This window comes from Tamandua tetradactyla, chromosome 1 (genome assembly GCF_023851605.1).
Source record: "Tamandua tetradactyla isolate mTamTet1 chromosome 1, mTamTet1.pri, whole genome shotgun sequence".
Lineage (NCBI taxonomy): Eukaryota > Metazoa > Chordata > Mammalia > Pilosa > Myrmecophagidae > Tamandua > Tamandua tetradactyla.
The window spans coordinates 47832716-47856541 of NC_135327.1; the positions used below are offsets into that span (position 1 = coordinate 47832716).

General features: G+C 39.2%; 1 protein-coding gene across 2 annotated transcripts in view; it reads right to left on the bottom strand.

The window, feature by feature from the left end:
* Positions 1–794: 794 nt before the first annotated feature.
* The window catches only part of SPTLC3 (serine palmitoyltransferase long chain base subunit 3), a 136534-nt gene continuing 113502 nt past the window's right edge, over positions 795–23826 (bottom strand). For both annotated transcript variants that reach the window (XM_077115156.1, XM_077115159.1), the window contains exons 10-12: positions 13862–13997; positions 8906–9035; positions 795–5569 (exon numbers count right to left, since the gene is read on the bottom strand). In XM_077115156.1, the coding sequence (XP_076971271.1) occupies positions 5456–5569; positions 8906–9035; positions 13862–13997 (380 nt within the window). In that variant the 3' untranslated portion in view covers positions 795–5455. The remainder of the gene's footprint in view (positions 5570–8905; positions 9036–13861; positions 13998–23826) is intronic.

The window sequence follows — 23826 nt, forward strand, 5'->3', positions numbered from 1 at the left end:
CACTAGCTCCTTCAGTCAATATTTCTGATATAAAAAAAATTAGCATCTGGGCTGAATAAAGGGAGCACTGTTACATGCCAGAGCAAAAAAAAAAAGAGAGAGAAAAGAAAATCCCCTCTTCCTTCTAAATTCTGATCGTCTCTTGTTGGATATTTTATTGATTTGTATCTGTGCTAATTTCTTAGAGGGTTGACTTGCAACTGTCAGATTCAAGCCTTTCATTTGGACAAAGGGATGAAACAGAAAGAGGAGGGCTAATTGTCCAAACTGGCAGAAGTGTCATTTGCCTCCAAATGGATATTGGTCTCTTATTCCCAGTTAAGTTATCCGTGCTAAGAAAATTTAGCTGAAATACTTTTTTAAAAATTAGATTTGATAAGGAAGAGGGCAAACAAGAAAAAGCAATACGACTATCAGAGCCTTGAAGTTCTCTTCAGCTCTGCTCATCCCCTTACAATTTCAATGCTGTTGCCTTCCAAGGAAAACCCATTGTTAATCTTGAAAACAGTACCCAGAAGTTCGCATATGTTTGAGTTCCTGGCACAGTTTCTGGCAAGTGGGAGTGTTCCCCAAATGATGGCTTTCTTACCTTTCAAAACACCACATACCTACTTTAGAAATAATTCCTAGTTTTCACCGAGGGAATTGTCTTGAAGGTCTTGAAATAGAGAAAGAGAAGCTTAACATTTGGTTCATTTGGATGCCTTTTTGTTATCCCGAAAGTTTGGATTTTAATAAGTTGGAAAGAGGAAAGAATTCAGACATACTTTGCCTTTTAGAGAGACTCAGTGAAACATTTATTGATGAAATGATATGATTTTGGGGGTTTGCATCAAAGGCATCTGGTGGGAGCGGGAGTGAAGTAGATGGGGGTATAGTTGATAAAGATTGATCATGAATTGTTAATATTTAAAGCTGGGTAACAGGTACATGTGAGTCCAGTACACTATTCTCTTTATTTACTCCGTTTTAAATTTTTAAGTGGATGGATTAGGAATAAAAGTTTTAGGTGTCTGGACTGCTTTCAGCTGACAGCAGAGTTCCTTCCCAACCACCCCCTACCCCGACCCCAGAATTACCTGTAGCTGAAAATAGTTATATTGTCAAGGTCACAATTGGCCAGTATCTCTGCCTTAAAGCCCTGGTAGCTTACAACCATGACTATTTGCTAGGAGGAAGTTATAAAGGCTTGGGTCCTTGCCTCAATCTGAGATCATTTTAAAAGGCCATTTCAGTCCTGCAGCAGCCCACGGGACTGACTGAGGTCTTTGCTGTGATAACATCGGAGTTCAGTTTCCTGTCTTCCCAATTCCGTTCCCTTGCTCCAACTCTGGTATTGTGCCATTGTCCACGTCCTCAGTGATGTGCTGGTGAGTGTTGGACAGCTCTCCAGACCCCTGATGTGTAGTGTTTGCCATCTTCCGCGGTGTAAAACCATCCATTCCCACCGTGGCTGAGATGTCAAGCTCTCAATGTGAAGTCGCTGAAAGAAGAGTTGGGAAGAGATAGCCACAACTGGTTCTCATGAAACCGTGCAAGCCAACTCCAGCTAACGTTCTTAATTTTCCCCAGTTCACTTTCTAAATACAAATATTTAGAACTATTCAGTCTTTTTCCAGGGTAACCCAAATTAAATCAGCACAAAACTATCAATTATTTTTATACTGTCAATATTCATGATTGGTTTATTTAAAGCAGCTAACATTTCAGACTATAGTGAAATTGATCACCTTGAATGTTTCAGGGAGACGCATCACAGCCACCCACACAGCACACCACCCTAAGGTAGTTCCCACAGTCTCTGCCTACAAACATTTAAGATCCTGACTCCTTTTAATTTCCTAAACATTCCCAGCTGGGTAGGGTGTTCTGAGCACACAGACTTCAAATATGTTGTTCTCTCTGTTTTGAGACCAGGAAACATGCCAAAAAAAAATCGGTAGATGAATTTAAAATATTATTAGTATTATCGTGATTGCTATAAATCAAAGTATAGATTTAAGAGAGTAAGGTTTTCATCATCTGAACTTTGATTTTTAAGTCAGAGTTAGCCACTTCTTTTCTGTCCCTGAAGGAAAAAACAGAGCCGCGTTGCATGTTTGAAGATGTCTGAAGTACACATTCAAAGAATATTCATCTTTTCAGGAACCATGGTAAAAATAAATAAATAATCACAGATTGGAGTTTTGTTTTATTAAGGGTAGGAAGAAAAAAAGAAAAGAAACAAGACAGCGTATTCAAAGGAACAAAGTGATAAAAAGGAAATGGGGCATCTTATAGGAAGTGATGAGAACTGGAGAAGGGATCATCTTGCCCAAATGGGTGGCAGATTATTCTTCATTATCTGATCTAGTTCTGTAGAAAGGGCAGTAATCTGGGACATGGGGAAAAATGTTCCATTAGGAAGATGTTAGCCATGAAATAATACACTTTCCTTTACCAGTAAAAATACCATTGAATACCAAGAGAGGGTTAGAGCTAGGTTCCTGACTTATTAGTAGAGATAAGTGATCCACCAGCCCAAAAGATCCTCTGATGATGGTTCTCAATTGCAGCATGGCTCAGAACCATAGATTCCTGCGCGCTCCAACTCTTGTGGTTAATGGTGCCCTGTTATAGGGGGCCCAGGGGTCTACATTTTCAGACGTTTCCTAGGTGAGTTCTGAAGCCTGTGGTCTCTGTCAAAGCCGGACATGCTGAAAGGGAGCATGTCCACATGGCCAAGATGCCACAGGTCCACGAGAGGACCAGGTTTGAGTCGATACCATTTCCTTATTATGCACGATAGCCTCCTTACACATGTCTGTTTGAACCTTTATCTTCTGCTTTCCTGAAGGCTGTTTTCTAGAATAATGTTTTCTATCTATCCAACAACAAGATTTTCATCTTTCTATCTTCATATTTTTGTTTGTTCTGGAAAGGGAAGGGAGAAAAAAGCGTGTGTGTGTGTGTGTGTGTGTGTGCCTGTGTATGTGTGCCAAGGATAGCTGCAAGTGCAAAACATAACAGTTTTGTTAGAAAATTCTTCCCTAATAGACCCAAACAATGAGACTTTTTTTTTTTGGCTCTGATATAGTTAGCAATAATACAATCCTGATCAAATCTGAAAATTTTGGTCTTATTAGCCTGCCAGTGGAAGACTTTCTCTTACAGAAATTAAAAACTCTCATTATTCAAAAGCACTTTCCTAATCAACTTTATTCTGCATGACATATACCAATCTTATGGAGCCCGGGTTCTTCTAACATTTTCCAGAAGCAAACCACTTGGCTTATGGTTGTTTTCATGAGCATGGATTCAACATAGCTTCATGAGAGAGAGAAGTCACTGTCTTGTATGTGGGAATTTAATAAAATGCCCTAGGACTTTTGGATCTTGATGAAAAGGGAGTAACTTCCTCTATACCCCCTCCCCCAGGTAATTGAGTAATTAGTATTCCATGTTGTATTTGACTCAAAACTTTCCATGCAAGTAACAATGGGGGACACTCCTGCTAATGAAGATACCCTTCTAGGGGCTTAAAACTCGAAGGGTAGGTGTGAAGGTATGTGAAGATCAAAGTTCCAGAATGGAAGGGGGTCATTTACTGCTTGCTCTACCTTGGTGAAGGCTCAGATTTCCTGCTGCCCTCTTTGCCTCCTATTTCCTTTATAGAACTCAAGACATTCCTGCATTTTGGACAATTAAGTAGGAAAACTAGGAACAATTTCATTTAAATGTGCATATTCAAAAGACAAGAGCTACATGTCTTCCTTTCCTTTGAACATCTATATAACATGCATTTTCTTTGCACAAATGATGCTGCAGCATATCATGAAGGAAAATTGGAAGTTAGTTATCAAAATCAGTACTTTTCCTTTCTTCCATCAACCGTACTCCTTACAGCTCTTAAAACTTCATGAGGCACTTTATCATTGTGGTTCAACTTTTGAATTGATGTACCTACTGGGTGTTATAATTTCCCTACTTAAAAAACCTTTCTCCACAGACCACTTTTATCCTTCAATAAACCCTGAGCACTGTGGCATATTGCTCCACCCAACACAGGCGCTGCAGGTTGAGTTTCCTTCTCTGCATGCAGCATGAAAGCTTGTGTCCATCTGTGTCATACAAAGCCAAGCTTCTCTTGAAGTGATTTGTTTACAGTGTCATTTGATGGAGTGGAATGTTCTGTAACTCATTCGAACTGTTACAGAAGCTTTGCTAAAAGGTCACCACTGCTCTTTAGAGTTTCCAAATATGGGCACCATCTGGGAGCTTGTTAAAGATAAGGTTTTCCACTAGCTTTCTGCATACCAACTCAATCCAATTAGCAAAGGGTTACTTTTCCAGAGAAGTTTGTGATCATATTAGGGGGTGGGGGGTGGGGGGAGGCAGTGAGAGAGAGAGATCTTGAAAATTAGAGGGAGTTGCCCAAGAATGGTCAAGCCCACTTTGCACCAAATCAGTACATGTGCTCTTGACAGTACTATTTATTTAATAAATAGTTGAGTAGACTTTGCTTTTTTCTATCCTTCTTGAATCATTACATTCTTCAGGTATAACCTTGGCATTGGCTTTAAAGGAGATGGAATCTCACCATTTAGTTAAAATTCAGTAGGAGAATGACAACTCATTCCTTAAAGTAATAAATACTATGTAGCCTAAATATTCACTCCACACGGAACCAACAGTGTTCGAGTTGTTATAACTTTACAGTTTTAGTCTAGGCCTAAAATTGGCCTGAGCTTGTTTTCTGCCCCCTTCCTTATGAAACAAAAATCTTGAATTTTCTGAACCACAAAAGCTCAGCTGTAAAACTTTAGGAGACCAACAAGAGGAAAAGGAAAGTTTCCTTCAGAGATGTCTTTAAGCTGTTGCTGACCAGTTTTGCTCTTTCCCTTGAAACATTAACTATGTCTTTTGACACTTGCCCTTGGAGAAAGTCCAAATGTGGAAAATGGTAGATGTAACCTTCCTTTACCCTTCTGCCTGGGACCTCTGATGATACGACAAATTCTAGCTGCTCTTTTTATGGGTGGGACAAGGAAATCAGTTTCTGCCCACCACTTTCAGCCAAGTCTGATATAAAATAAATGAACACATAGTGAGATATTCTGAGTTAAAAATCAAAATCCTGTCTTTTGGTTAGAACCCCTGAAAGGGTCTGAACCGAAGAGACTGCACAGTACCAGCTAAAACACAGGCTCATTGCTATTAAAAATATTCCAAGTAGTACATGTGCATTTTTAACAAAATATTTCAGAGAGGAGAAACTTCAGCCTGGAACCATGTTTTCATCTCTGCAGCCTCAAGTTGGAGACACTCAAAACACAATAATATCTCCTTAGTTCAATTAAGATCTGGAAACCAAAAGTGTCCTTAGAAAGGGGGAGAAATCCGTTTATATTCCTTTTCAAGCAAGGAAGGAGGTCTTTATGGCAATGTCTTTATCTTCCATTCAGGGCAGAGAAACTTAACTGTTGAGTTCAAAGCTTGTCTCGTCACAGAGTTTAGGTTGCACCGACTTCCTCTGACGGGAATACTTCATGTACAGGAGATCACCCAATTCATTAATGGCTTCCAAGGCCTGCAATAAGATCACCTTCCATCAGTGAACTTTAAACCACTAAGTGGCTTGGCTCTCTGGATGCCAGGATAATATGTGAGCTCCACAAAGATTCCCCCCCAAACCCCCCCCCCCAGTCTTGTTCTGCTAGCTTCTTCAAGTTTAAAGAAAAGGAGCAAGATCCATATCAGTACATTGTGGTTTATGAGCCCTGTTAGAATGATAGATGCTAACTCATTCTATTTCATGTTCTTCCATGGTCTGACTCCACATTATGAGTGCTTATCTTGTTTTTTGGGTGTAAGGAAAGGAAGAAAAGCCTATGACCCATACTTACCCTTTAAGGCTTTATTTTAAGGTTTAATGACCTATATAACCCTGCCAAAGAAAAAGACAAGGCTGCAGATGACAACTAATGTTATGTCTTCATGACACAGCAAACCAACCTGGCCAAGAACAAAGTGGACTATGCCAGATTTGATTAGCATCCCCCTCCCTTCACTCCTGCTTCACCCTCCCTCTCCAGCTTTGAAATACTCATCTCTGTGTTCCACAGGATAACAGTACTTAAAACCACAACAGACCAAGAACTCATCGGTTTCATACCTACTTCAGGTAGGTAAATGTATTCCCCATTTTACAAATGAAACAACTGAGAGCCAGAAAATAGAGAATGTAGTGTGTTACTTCTGGTATATCACTGATCCTATGGTGTTGGACATGCCATTTAACATTTCTAGCCTGTTTTTCTTCATTTGTTAAATGAAGAGGAAGACAACATGAGGACCTAATGCTTTGAAAAATGTAAAGCAAGAGTTGTTAGCATTTAAGTTGTTAGAATGAATGACTAATGGGACTTATAGAGATATTTCTTCTTCGGGAAGTCTTTCAGACTAACGCGAATGAAGATATTCACCACGTTAAGAGTGGTTTATTTCTGGGTGATAGGTTTATAGGTGATTGAAATATTCTTATTCCTGCTCTGTATTTTCTAAATCAACTGTAAGTACTAAGGAAAAGTAACACAAGTTATCTGTCAAATGACGTCTATCTGGGATGGTTTCTATTTGAGCCTGGCCCAAGTGGGGGGAGGGGGAGGCTTAGCAATTTCCAATGTAATAAACCTGCATGCTCTGGGGGCTGTGTGAGACAATTCATTGGAGGATGTGGGAGGAAAACATTAGGATTTCTATTTTTTTTTCTTACTTTAATCTTCTTAATACCTTTTGTTGTGCCTGTTGTATAATATTGGTGATGCATATATAATTTATACATAACTTTATGTTAAAGCCCACTCATCAAAGGCCAATGGAACACACCGGTGGTCAGAGTTAGGTCATTTAGCTTGCTGCAGCAAGGGAGAAAACACTCCAGAAGAACCATGGGCAGCTTTTCACCATGTGCTGGAGAGGATTCTAAGGAAGCAGGAGCCAGTTCTGGGTTGAGATGTCACATAAAAGTGGGGGCAACTTAGTATATACCTGGAGGAACTGTGTATTGGGATTGGAATGGACATTTGCACACTGGGTTCTACAGTGGCAATGTTCATGATCCACAATGGATGGAGGTGGCCTAAATTACAATGACTGAGAAATGGAACTATGGTGTATACATACAATGGATTACTGAGTGGCTACAATAAGGAATAAAGCGGTGAGGCATGTAACTAGGTGAATGAACCTTAAGGGCTGTATGTTGAATGAAATGTCAGAAACAAAATGACAGATGTCATCATGCCTCACTCATATGGACTAACTATAATGTGAAAACTTCGTGAACTTCAATTGAGAGCATGGGTTATCAGGTTGGGACCTATTATAAAGGGTCATGCACTGGAAGCTCTTACAGCAGTCACATATATTCAGAAGTTGTTATTTCTAAATTCTGAGATGCTGAGCTGTTTGTTTATAACCTGGTTATTCCGAGTAACTTTGGGTATTTATGTGACACCTGAGACTCAGTGTAGGGGCTCTGAGGCTATGAAAGTCAGCCTTATGCCATACAGGAACTGTTTAAAAAGTTGAAAAAAGGGATCAGACTTTGACTCGAGATATGAATGAAGCTGACCTGGATAGGACTAAGGTAGATCAGAATACAGGGTAAAGGATGATATTGTCCATATTTTAAAACTTCAACTTCTGTGTGAGACCAAAAGGAGCAATGTTTATTTGGTGCAAAATTTATATTTTGGGTAGCGCATTATCTAATATAATGTCAGTTTATATATGTCAGTTTGTATGGTCACTTTATTTGGGCACCATAAGTACATGGCATCTTGAGTAGGGCGTGAGATTTTGTTGGTTTGTCCAGTTAGTGTGATGCCCTGGTATGTCCCAGAGTAATTTGGGCAGTGAATAAAGAATATTTGCAAAGTTCCCTTGGGGCACTGGAGAGAAAGGAAGAAATATTCAACTTCCCCATTTAGGGAGGTTCTGGTGTTCTTGCAAGCAGTGGGGACAACCACATCAATAGGCCGAGTCCTTGATCCTGGAGTTCATCCCTATGGGGCTTATTCCTGCAAAGGATAGGCTAAGCCTACGTGGGGTTGTGTCTAAGTGTCACCCCCAGAGAATCTTTTTTGTTGCTCAGAGGCGGCTTCTCTCTCTGGGCCAACTCGACAGGTGAGCTCACTGACCTCCCCCACTACATGGGACATGACTCCCAGGGTTGTGAATCTCCATGGCAATGTGGAACGGAACTCCCGGGATTCACCAGGACTAGGCATCATGGGATTGAGAGAGCCTTCATGACCAGAAAGGGGAGGAGAAAAATGAGATAGAATGAAGTTTCAATTGCTGAGAGGTTTGGGCAGAGTCGAGAGGTTATCCTGGAGGTTAATCATATGCATTATTATAGATATTCCTTTTTGGTTTGCAGTATGTTGGAGGGGCTAGAGGGAAATACCTGAAACTATTGAGCTGTGTTCCATTATTCTTGGTTCTTGAAGACAGTTATATAAATATATAACTCTTACAATGTGACTGTGTGATTGTGAAAATCTTTTGTCTGATGCCCCTTTTGCATAGGGTGAGGACAGATGAGTAAAAGGATATGGAGAAAATATAAACACAGGGAATGGGGGTAAAATAAACTCGGTAGATGAAAGTGCTGGTGGTCAATGAGAGGGAGGGATAAGGGGTATGGGATGTATGATTTTTTCTTTTTAATTCTTTTTCTGGAGTGATGCAGTTGTTCTAAAAAATGATCGTGGTGATGAATACAAAAAAAAGTGGGGCAATTCACTGATTGGATATAATTCTTATCTGAACGAGGGTTCAATGAGACCACTTGCTCAGAATGAAAGGTGACAGTACTGGATATCCCAGAAGGGGCACTGTTGGCCAGGGGTACACTTACCGTGTCTAACATCTCCTGGGTATGTGATGCTGACATACAAAAGCGAGCCCGAGCTCCTGCGAGGGTAGTGGCTGGAAATCCAACGACCACCACCCCAATTTTTTTCTCTAGCATATGCCTTGCAAAAGCCCTAAGGGAAAAGCAGAGAAAGAAGTCTGTGAGGAGACAAAATTATCCCACCAAAAAAGGAATATGACTAATTAACTTTTTTTGGTGGTGATGAGTAGAAAATTGTTGAAGTTATTAAAATTCTGTCCAACGTGACTGACCAAGAGATGGAACCATCAGTTATTTGACAATACCCATAACTAAGTGCATAAAATTAAGGGACCTGATGCACTCATTAGACAATCTCATGTACTAAGTCTTTGACCTCAAGCAGAAAATTCTGGCACATGTTACTCTGGTTTAACAAGTTTGCATCTATAGAGGTTCTAGGTATAAAAACCAAACAGTTAATACAATACTATTAACAATAAATACAATGTTAATTAACAATAAATAAAGAAATAATTTATCTTAAATGCAAGCTTACATGTTTCAAAATTTTAATTATTCTGATCATATAGCGCAAACATTTCAAGAAGTCTGTATTTAATAACTATTAATTTGAAGACCCGGATGAGAGGGTATGCAGGATCCAACCCCAGGTGATACCCCCACTGCAGGGCCAGGGATTTTATTTTCCATCAAACCAGAGATAGGAAATAGCAAGGTCTTCTCATTTTTAAAAAATGTGTGAATGAACACACTCAGGTACGTTCGTGGATTATAAACCCATCAGCCCAGTTAAAGGGAAATATGGCAGGAGGGACACAGGGAGAGAAATGGGCACATACAGAAAGGTTGTGTAGATGCATCCTGTAGGATACAAGCCACCTAACAGCTCTTAGGTACAAGATCAAGTGCTCTTAAGCTATGATTCCTTACCCCCAACTACTTCTAACATCTTTGTTTTCCAGAGCTTATCTCAGTGACAATTCTAGAATATCAAGCTCTCAGGTCTGTGACTTTCTTGTGCTGACAGCCAATGTCAGATAAAAAGGCACGTGCCCCCAGAGTGAATCTTTGCCCCTTTGGGCTCCGTAGCTCTCTGCAGGAAACCTTAATCATTGAGTTACTCTACCCACAAAGAGGCGAATGCCTCATCTCTGTTCTTAGCATTAAGAAGTTGCTGGTGTATTATTTTATGCTGGAAGCTTGACAACGCCACAGAAACCTTCCACACATGACTCAGGAGGAATGCCTGAACCAGATATTGCGACTCAGTTCAATCATCCATCCATTCATGCCTCTCGCTGTTGAGCAGTTCTGCCTTTTGGTTTCCTCAGGCAGAATGTAGGTTATCAAAGGCGGCAATGGACACTACAAGACCTACACAACACACAGCCTCTCTGGCCCCCTGGCTTGGGCAAGACAAGACTTGCCCTTTGTTTTGGACTGGGAAGGTTACCAGGAGATAAAGCTTTCTAGCTGAGAAAGCTTGAAAACAGAGACGGTTCTTTCTCTTTCTTGCTCACCCAATGGAAGGCTGCCCGTGGAGCTGCCCGCGTTGGGAGCTCATAATTGCCTGAGAAACAAGGAAAGTGCTTTCATTGCTAGAGTACAAACCACCTGACCCATGATCTCAGGCCAGTTTTTGGGATTTCCAAAAGACCATTTTCACTGCCTGCATGTAGTTCTTTGTACCAAAGGAAGCAAGTTTTGCCAAGGGATGTTCAGCAAAATATATGATTCTATTGATTCGTTAGGCTAATCCGGATCCTCCCTAGGGCTCTTTTCACTTTAAAATTTACACTCCTAACCCCAGTCTTCTTAAATTAATGCATGTGACTGCCCTAAACTTTTAATACAATGAACCTCTGGGTTGTACTCCCCAAAGGAAATTAGAGCTGATGTAGACAAAAGAAACTAAACTAGGTGAAATAACAATAATAACAATAATAATAATAAATTAGCTCTGCATTGCATGGGACATCACATCTCATGTCCTGCCATCTTTCAAGTGTATGATGAGGACTGTGGAAGGAAAATGCAAACCGCATGCCAAGTAGTGAACAAAATGCATTCTTAATTATTTAAGTGCATGTTTTATGGGTGAAATCACATTCCACTGAATTCCTTAGAAGGTTGGTTCCTGTGGTAGAGTTGCAACAGGACTTTGTTCAAAGGATAGCTGGCTCAAGATTATATTTTCATTCTTCAATAGGTTGAAATGTGGAGAAATCACAATTATTCAATGAAATCAAAGATTTTTAAATTGGCAAATGAAAGAAGTGCATATAACTGACTTATCCAATTAACTTCCTAGTACAAAAGCTTCTCTACATGCTAAAGTTCAATTTGAGAAATATCATAGAAGGAAACAAAGCTAGGCAAAAGGGCAAATACTTGTCAGCAACTCCTACCAGGAATAAATATTTGTTGTGTGAGACCTTTTGCAATTAATCTGTTGTGATTCCTTAGACAACTTGAACAATTAGATTTTTTTCCTTTGTGGCAGTTGATGCCTTTCCAATCATCAAAGATGGCTTTAAGGAGAGTTAAACTTACACTCCATGCAGTTTTTAATGAGATGTGCATTTTTTTTCGCTATGCATTAAAGCTTGGAGGCTGTGCTGTGATTTGACAAGAGTTCTGGTTTGGGAGGCAAATGGGACCGGGCTTGAATTCTGGGCTCTGCTATTTAAAAGCTGTGTGACTCCTAGAAAGTGGTTTGACCTTTCTGAGTCTCACCAGCCTCATTTGTAAAATGATACCTTCACTGGTCAATCACGGGGGTCCAACAGCCATCCTTAGTCTATGATCAGCACTTAGCAACTAAAAACAAGCCCAAGTTGGAAGGAACTAGATAGTTCACCCATCTCATCCAAAGTCAAATGCAGCCTAATTGAAGTAGAGTATAAGCAGTATCTTCACATACTGTTTTTCTGAAAGTTCTGTTTTTATCAATGTAACCACATTGCAATAGAGCCATGTAATCAAGGTGCATTCAGCTGAAACTAATAATAATCATAGTAGTGGTAATAATAAAAATAATGATGATGATAACGCTACCACTGAATGCTTGCAGTATGCTTAGCACTGTACTAAGTGTATCATGTTCATCATTAATATGGTTGATGATAGGAGTTAACATTGAATTGCTCCTGTATAGCAACATGCCAAATGCTGCATAGACCACATCTTGTTTAACTTCACCATGGCCTTATGAAGTAGGTATTACTAAATCCCATTTAATAAATGGGAAACCTGGGTCTTTGGAATTTTGAGTAACTTGTCCAAGATGTTATGCAGTCAAAATTCTGTTTGATTCCAAATATCTCCATCTCACTGCACTAAAGAGTGACTTTTACGTGAAGCTCCCTCTCAGCTCTATTTTTATTTTTTTCGTGAGCAGTTTTACAGTCAGGTCTCCTGGCATATAAATAATCAGGGGAATGTCCCTCCTCATTCTGTTATTGTACAGTTGATTTCAAAAATTTAAATGTGTTTATTTTACTATTCTTGGCTTCTTCTCATTGGGTTCTGCTCATTTTCCAACCTGTTGAGATTTTAATTCCAGCTTTTGTCATCAAAATGGAAACTACTCAGAACATTACCTCCTGCCACCCCTCCAGCTCTGTGCACTTTCCACCTTCAATAAGTTTATTTTTGGTACTTTCACTGGAGCTAAAGATAAAATATTAGATAGACATGAACTAGGTGATGTCTTTCCTCCAGAACACATCATTTCCCAACTACTCTGAATCAATTTGGGTTTTATTTTGTATCTTCCAAAATCAATGGAAAAGGTTTGGGGATTATCTGCTACTTTGAACTGTCATCGTCACCCCTTGCTGACATTAGTACAGAGCAGTATTGTATGTCACATCCTGGAAGACACTGTCTTCTTGGGCATGGCATGAATTGCCTTCCTAACCCCAACCTGTGAACAAAGGGCTGGCTGGTGGTAATGCTGTAGCAGGCTGAAAAACTCAACGTGTGTGTTTCTAACTGCTTAATGGATTGCTGCGGTGAAAATACACAAGCACATACACCAAAGAACCAGTCTTTCCGAGACTTATAACTCAGTCATACATAACACTGACTTCTCAACTTATAGGCCCAGAACCTTTCTATTGGAACTTTTCTATACTTCACTCTGTCTGTCTATCTGACTGTTAGAGAGTCAAACAGAAAGTCCCAGCAAAGGGGACAGGTTGGAGGGGAGTCAGGACTTTTAGAGAATTAGTGTTTCTAAAAACTATTAAGGCAAACATTACTTTCTACCATGTGCTTACTCAGAGATGCAAACACTCTACATTTAGAAAGGGCTTTACTTACCTTCCTTTTAATAACAGAGGTAAAGAGTCTTTAGGAGGTTGAAGTAGGGCTTCTGTATAAAACTGTCAATGCCATACTAAGATAAGTTGTTCTTTTCTTTTTATGAAATTGTTAATGCTTAGTTTCAGAATTACAATCCACGGAATATAACCCAAAATACACTTACAGTAAAAGCATTAAAATCTGGCATTAAGAGCATGAGCTTTGGCTTGAGAATAGTTTTGGGTTTACTAGGATGGCCCTAAGAATTCAATGGAAGGAAGTGCAGAATTTGGTAGTGGTTTTATGTGTTGGGAGAGATGGTTTTCAGAATTTCTCCCTGAGAAGATCTTAGCTCTGGAGGAGGTTCAGGATTGATGTTCCATCACCTTTAATTTACAGGTGAGACCTAGGAGGCTAAGTGACTCACTCAAATCCCCAGACCTGGAAATGATGTAAGAAAGGAAATAGGTCTTAGCACCAGGCTCCCTTCCTATGCAACCTATGGAAAAGGCCCTCCCTATACAAGGGAATTCTGAGCTCATGGACTCCATTCCAAGTGCATGGCCCAATGACTATAACTGAAAGGGCTCCTTTATTTCATGTCTTCTTGCGATACGGGTGCTATTGAGAGAGACGCTGGATACTTACGCAACTTTACTAGGCAGGTACACGAGCAGGGGAATAACTGGAGAACTATCAGGGCCATAAGTAATGAATCCCATTTCCTTCAGTCTCTGTCTGAAATATCTTGTGTTTTTTGCAAGTTGTTGTATTCTTTGCAACCCTGAAAGGAAAAAGGCATGAACTGCATCAATTCCCGCCAGGAAGAGGGAAGTAAAGTCTAGGTCCTCTTGGCAAGTATTCCTGAGTCTTTCTGGAAGCCTCCATCATTAGTTGGGGGGTGGAGGGCTGTAGGCAGGGTGCAGAGAGATCTCTTGGTGAGCAGATCTAGGCACTGATGCCAAGAGACTGCCCTGAGCCCGGAAGGCAGGATCCAAGGGGAAAGTGCTGCTAGCAACTAAAGCGAGGCTCTGTGTATTTATGTTGGGGGGAAGACCTAGCAGGGAGGAGGGAAATGAATTAACACTTACTAGGTACGTATTGTGTATAGGGCTCCATAGTAAGTTACTATAAATGTTAACTTAGGAGAGTTATATGTTACTAGAAAAAAATTGAAAAAAATAGGTTTGTATTCTACTGTAAATGATGGACTATCATCAATAATACAATTATAATATTCTTTCATCCATTGTAATGAAGGTACCACACTACTGCAAGGTATTAATAATAGGAAGGGTATGTGAGAACTGCATAATTTTCTGCATGATTTTTCTGTAAACCTATACTTTCTCTAATAAAAATATTATATTAAAAGAGGCAGACCATGGTTGAGTATGGGGCAAGGTGAGACTGCAAATATGGGTAGCTAACAGATCACATAAGTCTGTAAAGGCCATTTTGAAATTTTGATTTTGGGGATGGGGTGTGTGCTAGTTTGAAAGGATGTATGTATCCTAGAAAAGCCATGTTTTAATCCTAATCCTATTTTGTAAAGGCAGCTGTTTCGTCTAATCCCTATTCAGCACTGTATTTTGGAAACTTTATATTATCTCTTTGGAGATGTGACTTAATCAAGAGTGGGTATTAAATTTGATTAGATGGAGACATGGCTCCACCCATTCTTGTGGGTCTTGATTAGTTTACTGGAATCCTATAAAAGAGGAAACATTCTGGAGTAATTTAGAGATTCAGAGAGAGCACAGAAGGATGAGAGAATGCCACAGAACAATGAAACTGAGAGTCCACTGGCCAGCGACTTTTGGAGATAAAGAAGGAAAACGTCTCCTGGTGAGCTGGAGAGGAAGCTAGCAGATGATGCCATGTTCACCATGTGCCCTTCCAGCCAAGAGAAAAACTGTGACTGTGTTCACCATGTGCCTTTCCACTTCAGAGAGAAACCCTGAACTTCACTGGCTTTTTTGAATCAAGGTATCTTTCCCTGGATGCCTTAGATTGGACATTTCTATAGACTTGTTTTAATTGGGACAGTTCCACAGCCTAAAACCTGTTAACTCGCAACTTATTAAATCCCTCTTTTTAAAAGCCACTGAGTTTCTGGTATATTGCATTCTGGCAGCTAGCAAACTAGAAGAGGGTGGGAAGCACTGTAACTGGAGGGAGGAGTAGAATAATCAGAATTTTATTTGGAAAAAAATTACTCTGGTATAAGTGTGGAGGACAGATTGGGAAGGAGCAAAGTGGAGACAGGGAATCACGGTAGGAAGCCAGGTGAGAATTTGGCTGCTTGACTAGACAAAGGTGGCAAATATGGCGAGAAGTGGCTGGATGTGAGGCACATTTAGGAGGTAGAGTGTGTAAGATCTGGTGATCAATCAAATGTGGAGAGAGCAAGAAGGAGGGATCAAGAATCACTCCCATGTTTGTGGCTAATGCTTTTCATGACCCCAGGCCCCAGGGAGCAGCTCAGGTATGGAGAGCTTGATTTTCACCTGCACTCGATGCTGAATTTGAGACATTTAAAGGGAAGGTCAAATGGGCCTAAAGGGGCGGGCCATGGTGGCTCAGCAGGCAGGAATGCTTGCCTGTGATGCCAGAGGACCCGGGTTCGATTCCTGGTGCCTACCCAAGTAAAAAAAAAATGGGCCTGAAGATTGGAATCTGGAGATAAGAATTTGTGGTCCATATTTATATAGGTAGTAACTGGAGTTCTGGGCATGGGTCCTACTGTCTTAAAAATAAAAAAGATGAGAGAATAAGGGATTGAAGAGCCCAGATTTAATAATTGGGAGGAGAAGGATAAGTCTCTAAAGAAGACAAAAACAGGAGAATTCAAAGAAGAATTCAAAGAGGGAGACGATAAACTGGGAGATTGAACAGTGGTCATTGCGTTTATCAACCTGATAGTTATTGATGATCTTTACTTTAGGTAGATGCAGGTATGGTTTACTTTAATTCATAGATCCTTTACTTCCCCATCCACTTCGTCAAAAAAAAAAAAAAAAAAGAAAGAAAAAAAACGGATAGGCTCCGCCAATACTCCAGATGTGCAACATGAAAAAAAGGATCTAGAGAGCTGTAGAAACATCTGTATAACTTTTATTGCATAGATACAGCCTCCTTTGTGCTTAAAAAGAACTGTTTTAGAACATGCTGGTGTGTCCCTTGAAAACTTGTACATGTACAGAGAGCAGCCTATTCTAAATACAGAACTAGAAATTAGGAGGAGAAAATGTGTCTTCATTTATTTTTAAAATTCACCCATACATCAAAATTACGTGTTTAGGGAGACAAGAACATAAGGAGTAGGGGGAGACTGTGGACAGGAGAAAGAAAAGTAAAGAGGAACCAGGCGAGGGAAGATGTTTTAAAGAAGGCGCTGAAATGAAGGCACAGATAGACATCCCAGACACCAAAAGGTGTCGCAGATGCCTGTCCCCTTGTTCCTTTGGTTCTTTTTGTTGTCATTAGTTGCACCATGAACAGATGACTCTATCAGGCTGGGCCTGATGATTCCTTAATGTTCCCCCTCAAAGACTAGGATTTCCTGGTCTGGAAGTGCATGAATAACTTAAATTGCTTTTCCTGGTGACATTAACTCTGCAGTAGCCTATGATGACTCATTCATTATTGGTCTGCCCAGCCACTTAATTGGCCCCATCTGTCCCTTCTGCCTTTATTAACCCAAGTAACCGGATCGTCAGCTAATGCCACCACTTCACTGCTTCTAGATCCTTTGGAGATTTGACCAAACAGATCATAATATTGATCCTGGGGGTAGCTGACTTGTAAGAACTGAGTGTTTTATTCTTCTTTCCAACTTTCCTATCTTTGAACCATTTAACACAGCATGGCTGACAAGACATTATGGTTTGTGGTTCTCATGTTTTCTCATGCAGGTCACCATAAATGCCTTTGAGGTCTTCTGAGTTGGCCAAGGTACAGCTCCTTTCAATTACTCTATTGCTCAGTTCTTAAAATTGGAAACATTTTCATAGTCTTGGAGGGCTTGGAGGCAGAGGGGAATTTGTACATATAAAACACTACTCATCTAGACAGGATGTGGGTGATTTTATTAATTATGCTGTGCTTTGAGATCCTTGCTTAGAGGATGCCTTGCAAAAGTGGAAGCAATTATTAGCACTTGTATTTTCTTATGGAGATAGACACATGTGAGATGGCACCTGGGCAGTTTGGAGACTGAGCACTGCTGCCTCATCACCTTCCTAAGTCTTCAATTAAACAGTTTCTGATCCTTCTTACACATATTATGGGAGATGTCCCCACTCAGATAAATAAGGGAATGGGTTTTTCTCTTATGCAGGTTTCCAGAGTGATTGTTCAAATGTTTATTTTGCAATATTCTGGGTTTTTGGATGAGTCTGTTGAGGGAGAAATTTGTTATAATTGCTGAAAGAGTATGAAAATATTACTGTTAAGTAAATTCCATAGTTTATATAAGGTATATATTTTTCCCATATAGCACCTTATTATTAATACCTTGTAAAAGTGTCATATATTTGTTATAATTCATGAATGAACATTGTTATATTTGTAGCTATATTTTTAACTATAGGCCATCATCCACAACAGGGTTTACTGTGTTACATTTTCCATGCTTTATCTTCTAACTCTTTTTCCAGTAACACATACACCCAAAACGTCCCCTTTCAACTACATTCACACACATATTTCAGTGCTGTTAATTACACTCACAATAACGTGCTACTACCACCACTGTCCATTTCCAGTCACCCTAAATAGAAATTTTGTACAAATTAAGCATCAATTCCCCTTTCTCTACCCCATTCTATCCCCTGAAAACTTATATCCTAGATTCCAACAGTATGAGTTTGCCTATTATAATTAGTTTATATCAGTGAGATCATACTATATTGGTCCTTCTGTGTCTGGATTATTTCATTCAATATAATGTCCTGAAGGCTCATACATGTTGTTGCATGCATCAGGACTGCATTCCTTCTTACAGCAGAATAATATTCCATTATGTGTATATACCACATTTTGTTTATCTATTCATCAGTTTGTGGACACTTGGGTCGCTTCCATCTTTTGGCAACTGTGAATATGCTGTGATGAACATCAGTGTGCAAATGTCTTTCAGTACTTCTGGGTATATACCTATTTAGCGGGATTTCCAGATCATGTGGCATTTCTATACTTAGCTTCCTTAAGACCTGCCAAACTGTATTCCACAGTGGCTGCACCACTTTATATTCTCAACAGCAGTGAATAAGTCTTCCTATTTCTTCACATCCTCGCCAACATTTTTAGTTTTGCTTTTTTTAATAGTGGCCATTCTAGTAGGTGTGAAATGATATATCATTGTAGTTTTGATTTGTATTTGCCTAATGGCTAGTGATGTTGAGCTTCTTTTCATGTGCTTTTTAACCATTTGTAATTCATCTTTGGTAAAATGTTTATTCAAGGCTTTTGCCCTTTTTTTAAATTGGGTTGTTTTTCTTTTTATTGTTGACTTGAGGATTTTTTTTTTTTTACATATTCTGGATATTAAACCCTTATCAGATATGTGGTTTCCAAATATTTCCTACCATTGAGTAGGTTGTCTTTTCACATCTGTGTCAAAGTCCTTTGATGCACAAAAGTTTTTAATTTTGAGGAGGTCTCATTTATTTTTTCTTCTTTCATTACTTGTACTTGGGTGTAAAGTCTAAGAAAACATTGCCTACCACAAGATCCTGAAGGATGCTTCCCTATATTTTCTTCTAAGAGTTTTATGGTCTTGATTCTTATATTTAGATCTACAATCCATTTTGAGTTAATTTTTATATAAGGTATGCATTCTTTTGCATATGGATATCCAGTTCTCCTAATATCAAGTATCAATTGGCCATAGATGTGAGGGTCTATTTCTGAAGTATCAATTCAATTCCATTGGTCAATATATCTATCTTTATGTCAGTACCATTCTGATTGGACACTGGTTTTGTAATATGATTTAAGTTAGGGAGTGTGAGTCTTCTAATTTCATTCTTCTTTTTAAGATATATTTGGTTATTTGGGTACCCTTTCCCTGCCTCATAAATTTGATAATTGGCTTTCCCATTTCTGCAAAGTAGGCTGTTGGAATTTTGACTGGGATTGCATTGAATCTGTAAATCAGTTTGGGTAGAATTGACATCATAATGTTCTTAGCTTTCCAATCCATGAACACAGAATGTCCTTCCATTTATTTAGGTCTTTGATTTCTTTTTAGCAATGTTTTATGGTTTTCTGTGTACAAATCTTTTACATCGTTGGTTAAATTTAATCCTAGGTATTTGATTCATTTAGTTGCTATTATAAATGAATTTTTTTCTTAATTTCCTCTTCAGATTGTTCATTCCTAGAGTATATAAACACTATTGATTTTTGTCTGTTGATCTTGTATCCCACCACTTTGCTAAATTCATTTATTAGTTCTGGTAGATTTATTGTTGTTTTTTTTGGACTTTCTACGTATAGGATCCTGGCATCTGCAAATAGTGAAAGTTTTATTTCTTCCTTTCCTATTTGGATGCCATTTATTTATTTTTCTTGCCTAACTGCTATAGCTAGAACTTTGAGCATGATGTTGAATAACACTGGTGACGGTGGATATCCATGTCTTTTTCCAGGTCTTAGAGGGAAAGCTTTCAGTCTTTCACCATTGACTATGGGTTTTTCATATATGGCCATTATCATTTGAGGAAGATTCCTTCTATTCCTATCTTTCAAAGTGTTTTTATCAGGAAAGGATGCTGGACTTTATCACATGCCTTTTCTTCGTCAGTCTAGCTAAGGGTTTGTTAATATTATTGATTTTTTTCAAAGAATCAAGTTTTCTTAGTTAATTCTATTGTTTTTTAATTCTCAATTTCCTTTATTTCTGCTCCAATCTTTGTTATTTCTTTCCTTATACTTGCTTTGAGATTAATTTTCTGTTCTTTTTCTAGTTCCTTTGGGTGTGCAGTTAGGTCTTTTGATTTTAGCTCTTTTTTCTTTTTTAACATAGGTATTTAGGGCTATAAATGTTCCTGTTACCACTGCTTTTGCTACATGCCATAGGTTTTCATATGTTGGGTTCTTATTGCCATTTGTCTTGAGATATTTACTGATTTCTCTCGCAATTTTTTTCTTTGACCTGCTGTTAATTAAGAATATGTTGTTTAAGCTCCATATATTTGTGAATTTTCCAGTTCTTCACTTGTTATTTATTTCCAGCCTCATTCCATTATTGTCAGAGAAAATACTTTGTATAATTTCATTCTTTTAAAATGTATTGAGACTTGCTTTGTGTCCCAACATGTGGTCTATCCTGGAGAATGATCCATTAGCACTTGAGAAGAATGCATATCCTGCTGTTTCGGTGTGCGCTGTTCTGTATATGTCTGTTAGGTTTGGTTCATTTATCATATTGTTCAAGTTCTCTGTTTCCTCATCGATCCTCTGTCTAGTTGTTCTACCTATTAACGTGAGTGCTGTATTGAAGTCTACAACTATTATTGTAGAAATTTCTATTTCTCCCTTCAGTTTTGTCAGTGTTTGCCTAATTTATTGTGGGGCACCCAGGTTAGGTGCATAAATATTTACAGTTCTTATTTGTTCTTGGTGGATTGCCCTTTTCATTAATATATAGTGCCTTTCTTTTTCCATAGCAGTTTTGCATTTAAAGTCTATTTTATCCGCTAATTGTATAGTTAACTCAGGTTTTTTTTGGTTACTGTTTTCATGGAATATCTTTTTCCATCCTTTCACTGTCAGCTAGTTTGTGTCTTTGGGTCTAGAGTGAGTGTCTTTTGAACAACATACAGTTGGATCATGTTTTTTAATGTATTCTGCCAATCTGTATCTTTTGATTGATGTGTTTAATCCATTAACATTCAGTGCTATTACTGTAAAGGCAGTACTTCAGCTTTTTTGGGTTTTACATGTCATATTTTTGTCTCCTTTTTTATCCTTCAGTTACCCTTACTGATAATCTTCATATGTCATTATACTTGCAGTCATCACACTACTCCAAGCCATTTCTCCTGTCCTTTCCTTTCAACCTGCAGAATTCCCTTTAGTATTGCCTGTAGGGGTGGTATCTTGCTGACAAACTCTGTTTCTATTTGTGAATACTTTAAACTCGTCCTTATTTTTGAAGGACAGCTTTTCCATATAAAGAATTTTTGACCAGTAGTTTTTCTCTTTCAGTACCTAAACTATATCATCTCATCGCCTTCTTCCCTCCATGGTTTCTGATGAAAAACCAACACTTAGTCTTATTGTGGAAACTTTGCTCTTTTTTTTGAGGCTTCCAGTATTCTTTCTTTATCTTTGACATTTGACATTCTTATTAGTATGGCTCTCAGGGTTGGTCTATTTGGATTTATTCTGTTTGGGAGTATGCTCTGTGCTTCTTGGAAATGTATAGTTATGTCTTTCATAAGAGTTGGAAATTTTCAGCCATTATTTTCTTTAATATTCTTTCTTTACTTCTTCTCATCTCCTTTTGAGACACCCACGGCATGTATATTTGCGCACTTCATGTTGTCTCTCAAATTCCTGAGACACTGCTCAACTTTTTTCTATTCCTTTCTCTATCTGCTCTTCTGTCAATATGATATAATTGTCCTGTCTTCTAGCTTACTAATTCTTTCTTCTACCTATTCACATCTATTGTTGAATGCTTCTAGGGTATTTTTAATCTTTCATCCCCATCAGTTCTGTTATTTTTCTATTCGTACTTTCACATTCTATTCTACGCTCACCCAGTGTCTCTTAGTATCTTTTATCTCTTTAACCATATTTTCCTTCATCCCCTTGACTTGATTTAGGAGATTTGTTTGAATGTCTTTGATTAGTTATTCCATATTCTGTCTTCTCTAAAGTTTTAACTTGTTCCTTTGACTAGGCCATATATTCCTGTTTCTTATTATGGCTTGCAATCTTTTGCTGGTGTCGGGGGATCTGGTTATCTTGATGAGTTTCCTCTGAATATCAGTTTCTCTCTGTCGTCTAGTGTTTATTTTTGATTGGTTTTATGTTGAGGCTCTTCTTTGATGCTTGGTTCAAGTTATTTTAGACCTTTAGAAATGTTTGAGTTTGATTTACCAGTTTTTTTCTGCTCTAATTTATCTGATTCTTGCCATGGGTATGTGGTACAATTTTGAAGATTGTACTATGTGTGCAATTATTTCAGCCCCAGGGAAAAGCCTCCTTTCTTCTGTTCCTTTTCCAGGAATCATGATCTATTCTGCTTGTTTTTGTTTTCCTCCATAACTTTTTCTTTATTCTCCTTTCATTGCCTCTGGCTGCTTTTGCCTAGAGGGCAAAGTCTGGGAGGAGGGTTGCACTGGAAAGGACTTTCCAAAGTTGGTATTTTCCAGCCAAAACAGGGCCAGGGACTCATAAAGAGTGCACAGACCAGTTCCAAAGAGCATCGAAGAGAGGGACAGGATAGATGCCAAAAACCTCTTTTTCTGGCTCTCTGAAGCTCTGCTTTCCTGGCCTGCCCAGCAGAGGATGCTCTTTTGTAGACTTTCTCTGCAGCCCTACCTAGGTCCTGCTTCTTTGAGGTTCCACTGCCTTTATCCCCTGTCATGGTTGTGTGTTCTTCCCTGTTCTTGGGGAAGAGGGTTTCCCCTCTCCATCCACAGGAGCCCTCTAGGAAACAGACCCCAAGCAGTTAGCCTCAAGAGTGGGTGCCAGCAATAGCCACTGAGCGATTTATTCAGTTTTTTGGTTTTTTTTTAACTGCATGTCTCAGTTTCTTCGTTCCACTCTTTCCCGATTGCCGTGCAATGCTCCCCTGGCCTCTGGCTCTGAAGCATTTGTTTCAGACAGTTTCTGTTTGTCCACTAACTGTTTTTGGAGGAGTGAGTACTGCAACCCCTTCCTCCACCACCTTCCCTGAAAGTGCTCTTACTGGAATTTCTAGCTTCAGACTTGCCCTATGGATTTTGTACTTGACAGCCCCACAACTGGGTGAGCCAATTCCTTAAGTTAAGCTAGTATATATATTTTATTATTTATTAACGATGTCATGCTTTGATACACACACGCATACATCTGTCCTGGTGATTGGTTTCTCGGGAGAACCCTGACTAGTGCGGCCACCGCGCACTCCCAGCCCACAGCCACGGCACGCGGTGGGTTAGGTGCCTGATGCTGTCTTGGATGAGTCTTACTTCCTCCTTGGACGTGAAAAGCAAAGGATGAATATGCATCTTAGCCCCTTTGGCGCAGTTACATTCCAGCTATTTACTGAGTATTTGACTTCTCAGAGAGTGCATTATATGGGGGTGATCTGTTCTCCCGGCTGCTATCTAACCCTCCTGGCTGCTATCTAATGTTTAGAAATATCTAAACATTTCTAACCCTCAGATCAAGTCCACTGTCCACCTCAGCCCTCTCATAAGGGTGGATAAAACCGCATACGAACCAGTCCCAGGCTGACTACCTGTGAGATGCTGTCCCATCAGTTCAGATTTCAAACTCCGTCTGCTTGAGAGACCAGCCAGGTTGACAGAGGCCACAAGTATGTTAACCTTCCCTCCAATGCTGTTAAAACAAAAACAGCTGGGGCAGGAGAAAGAAAACAAATAAAA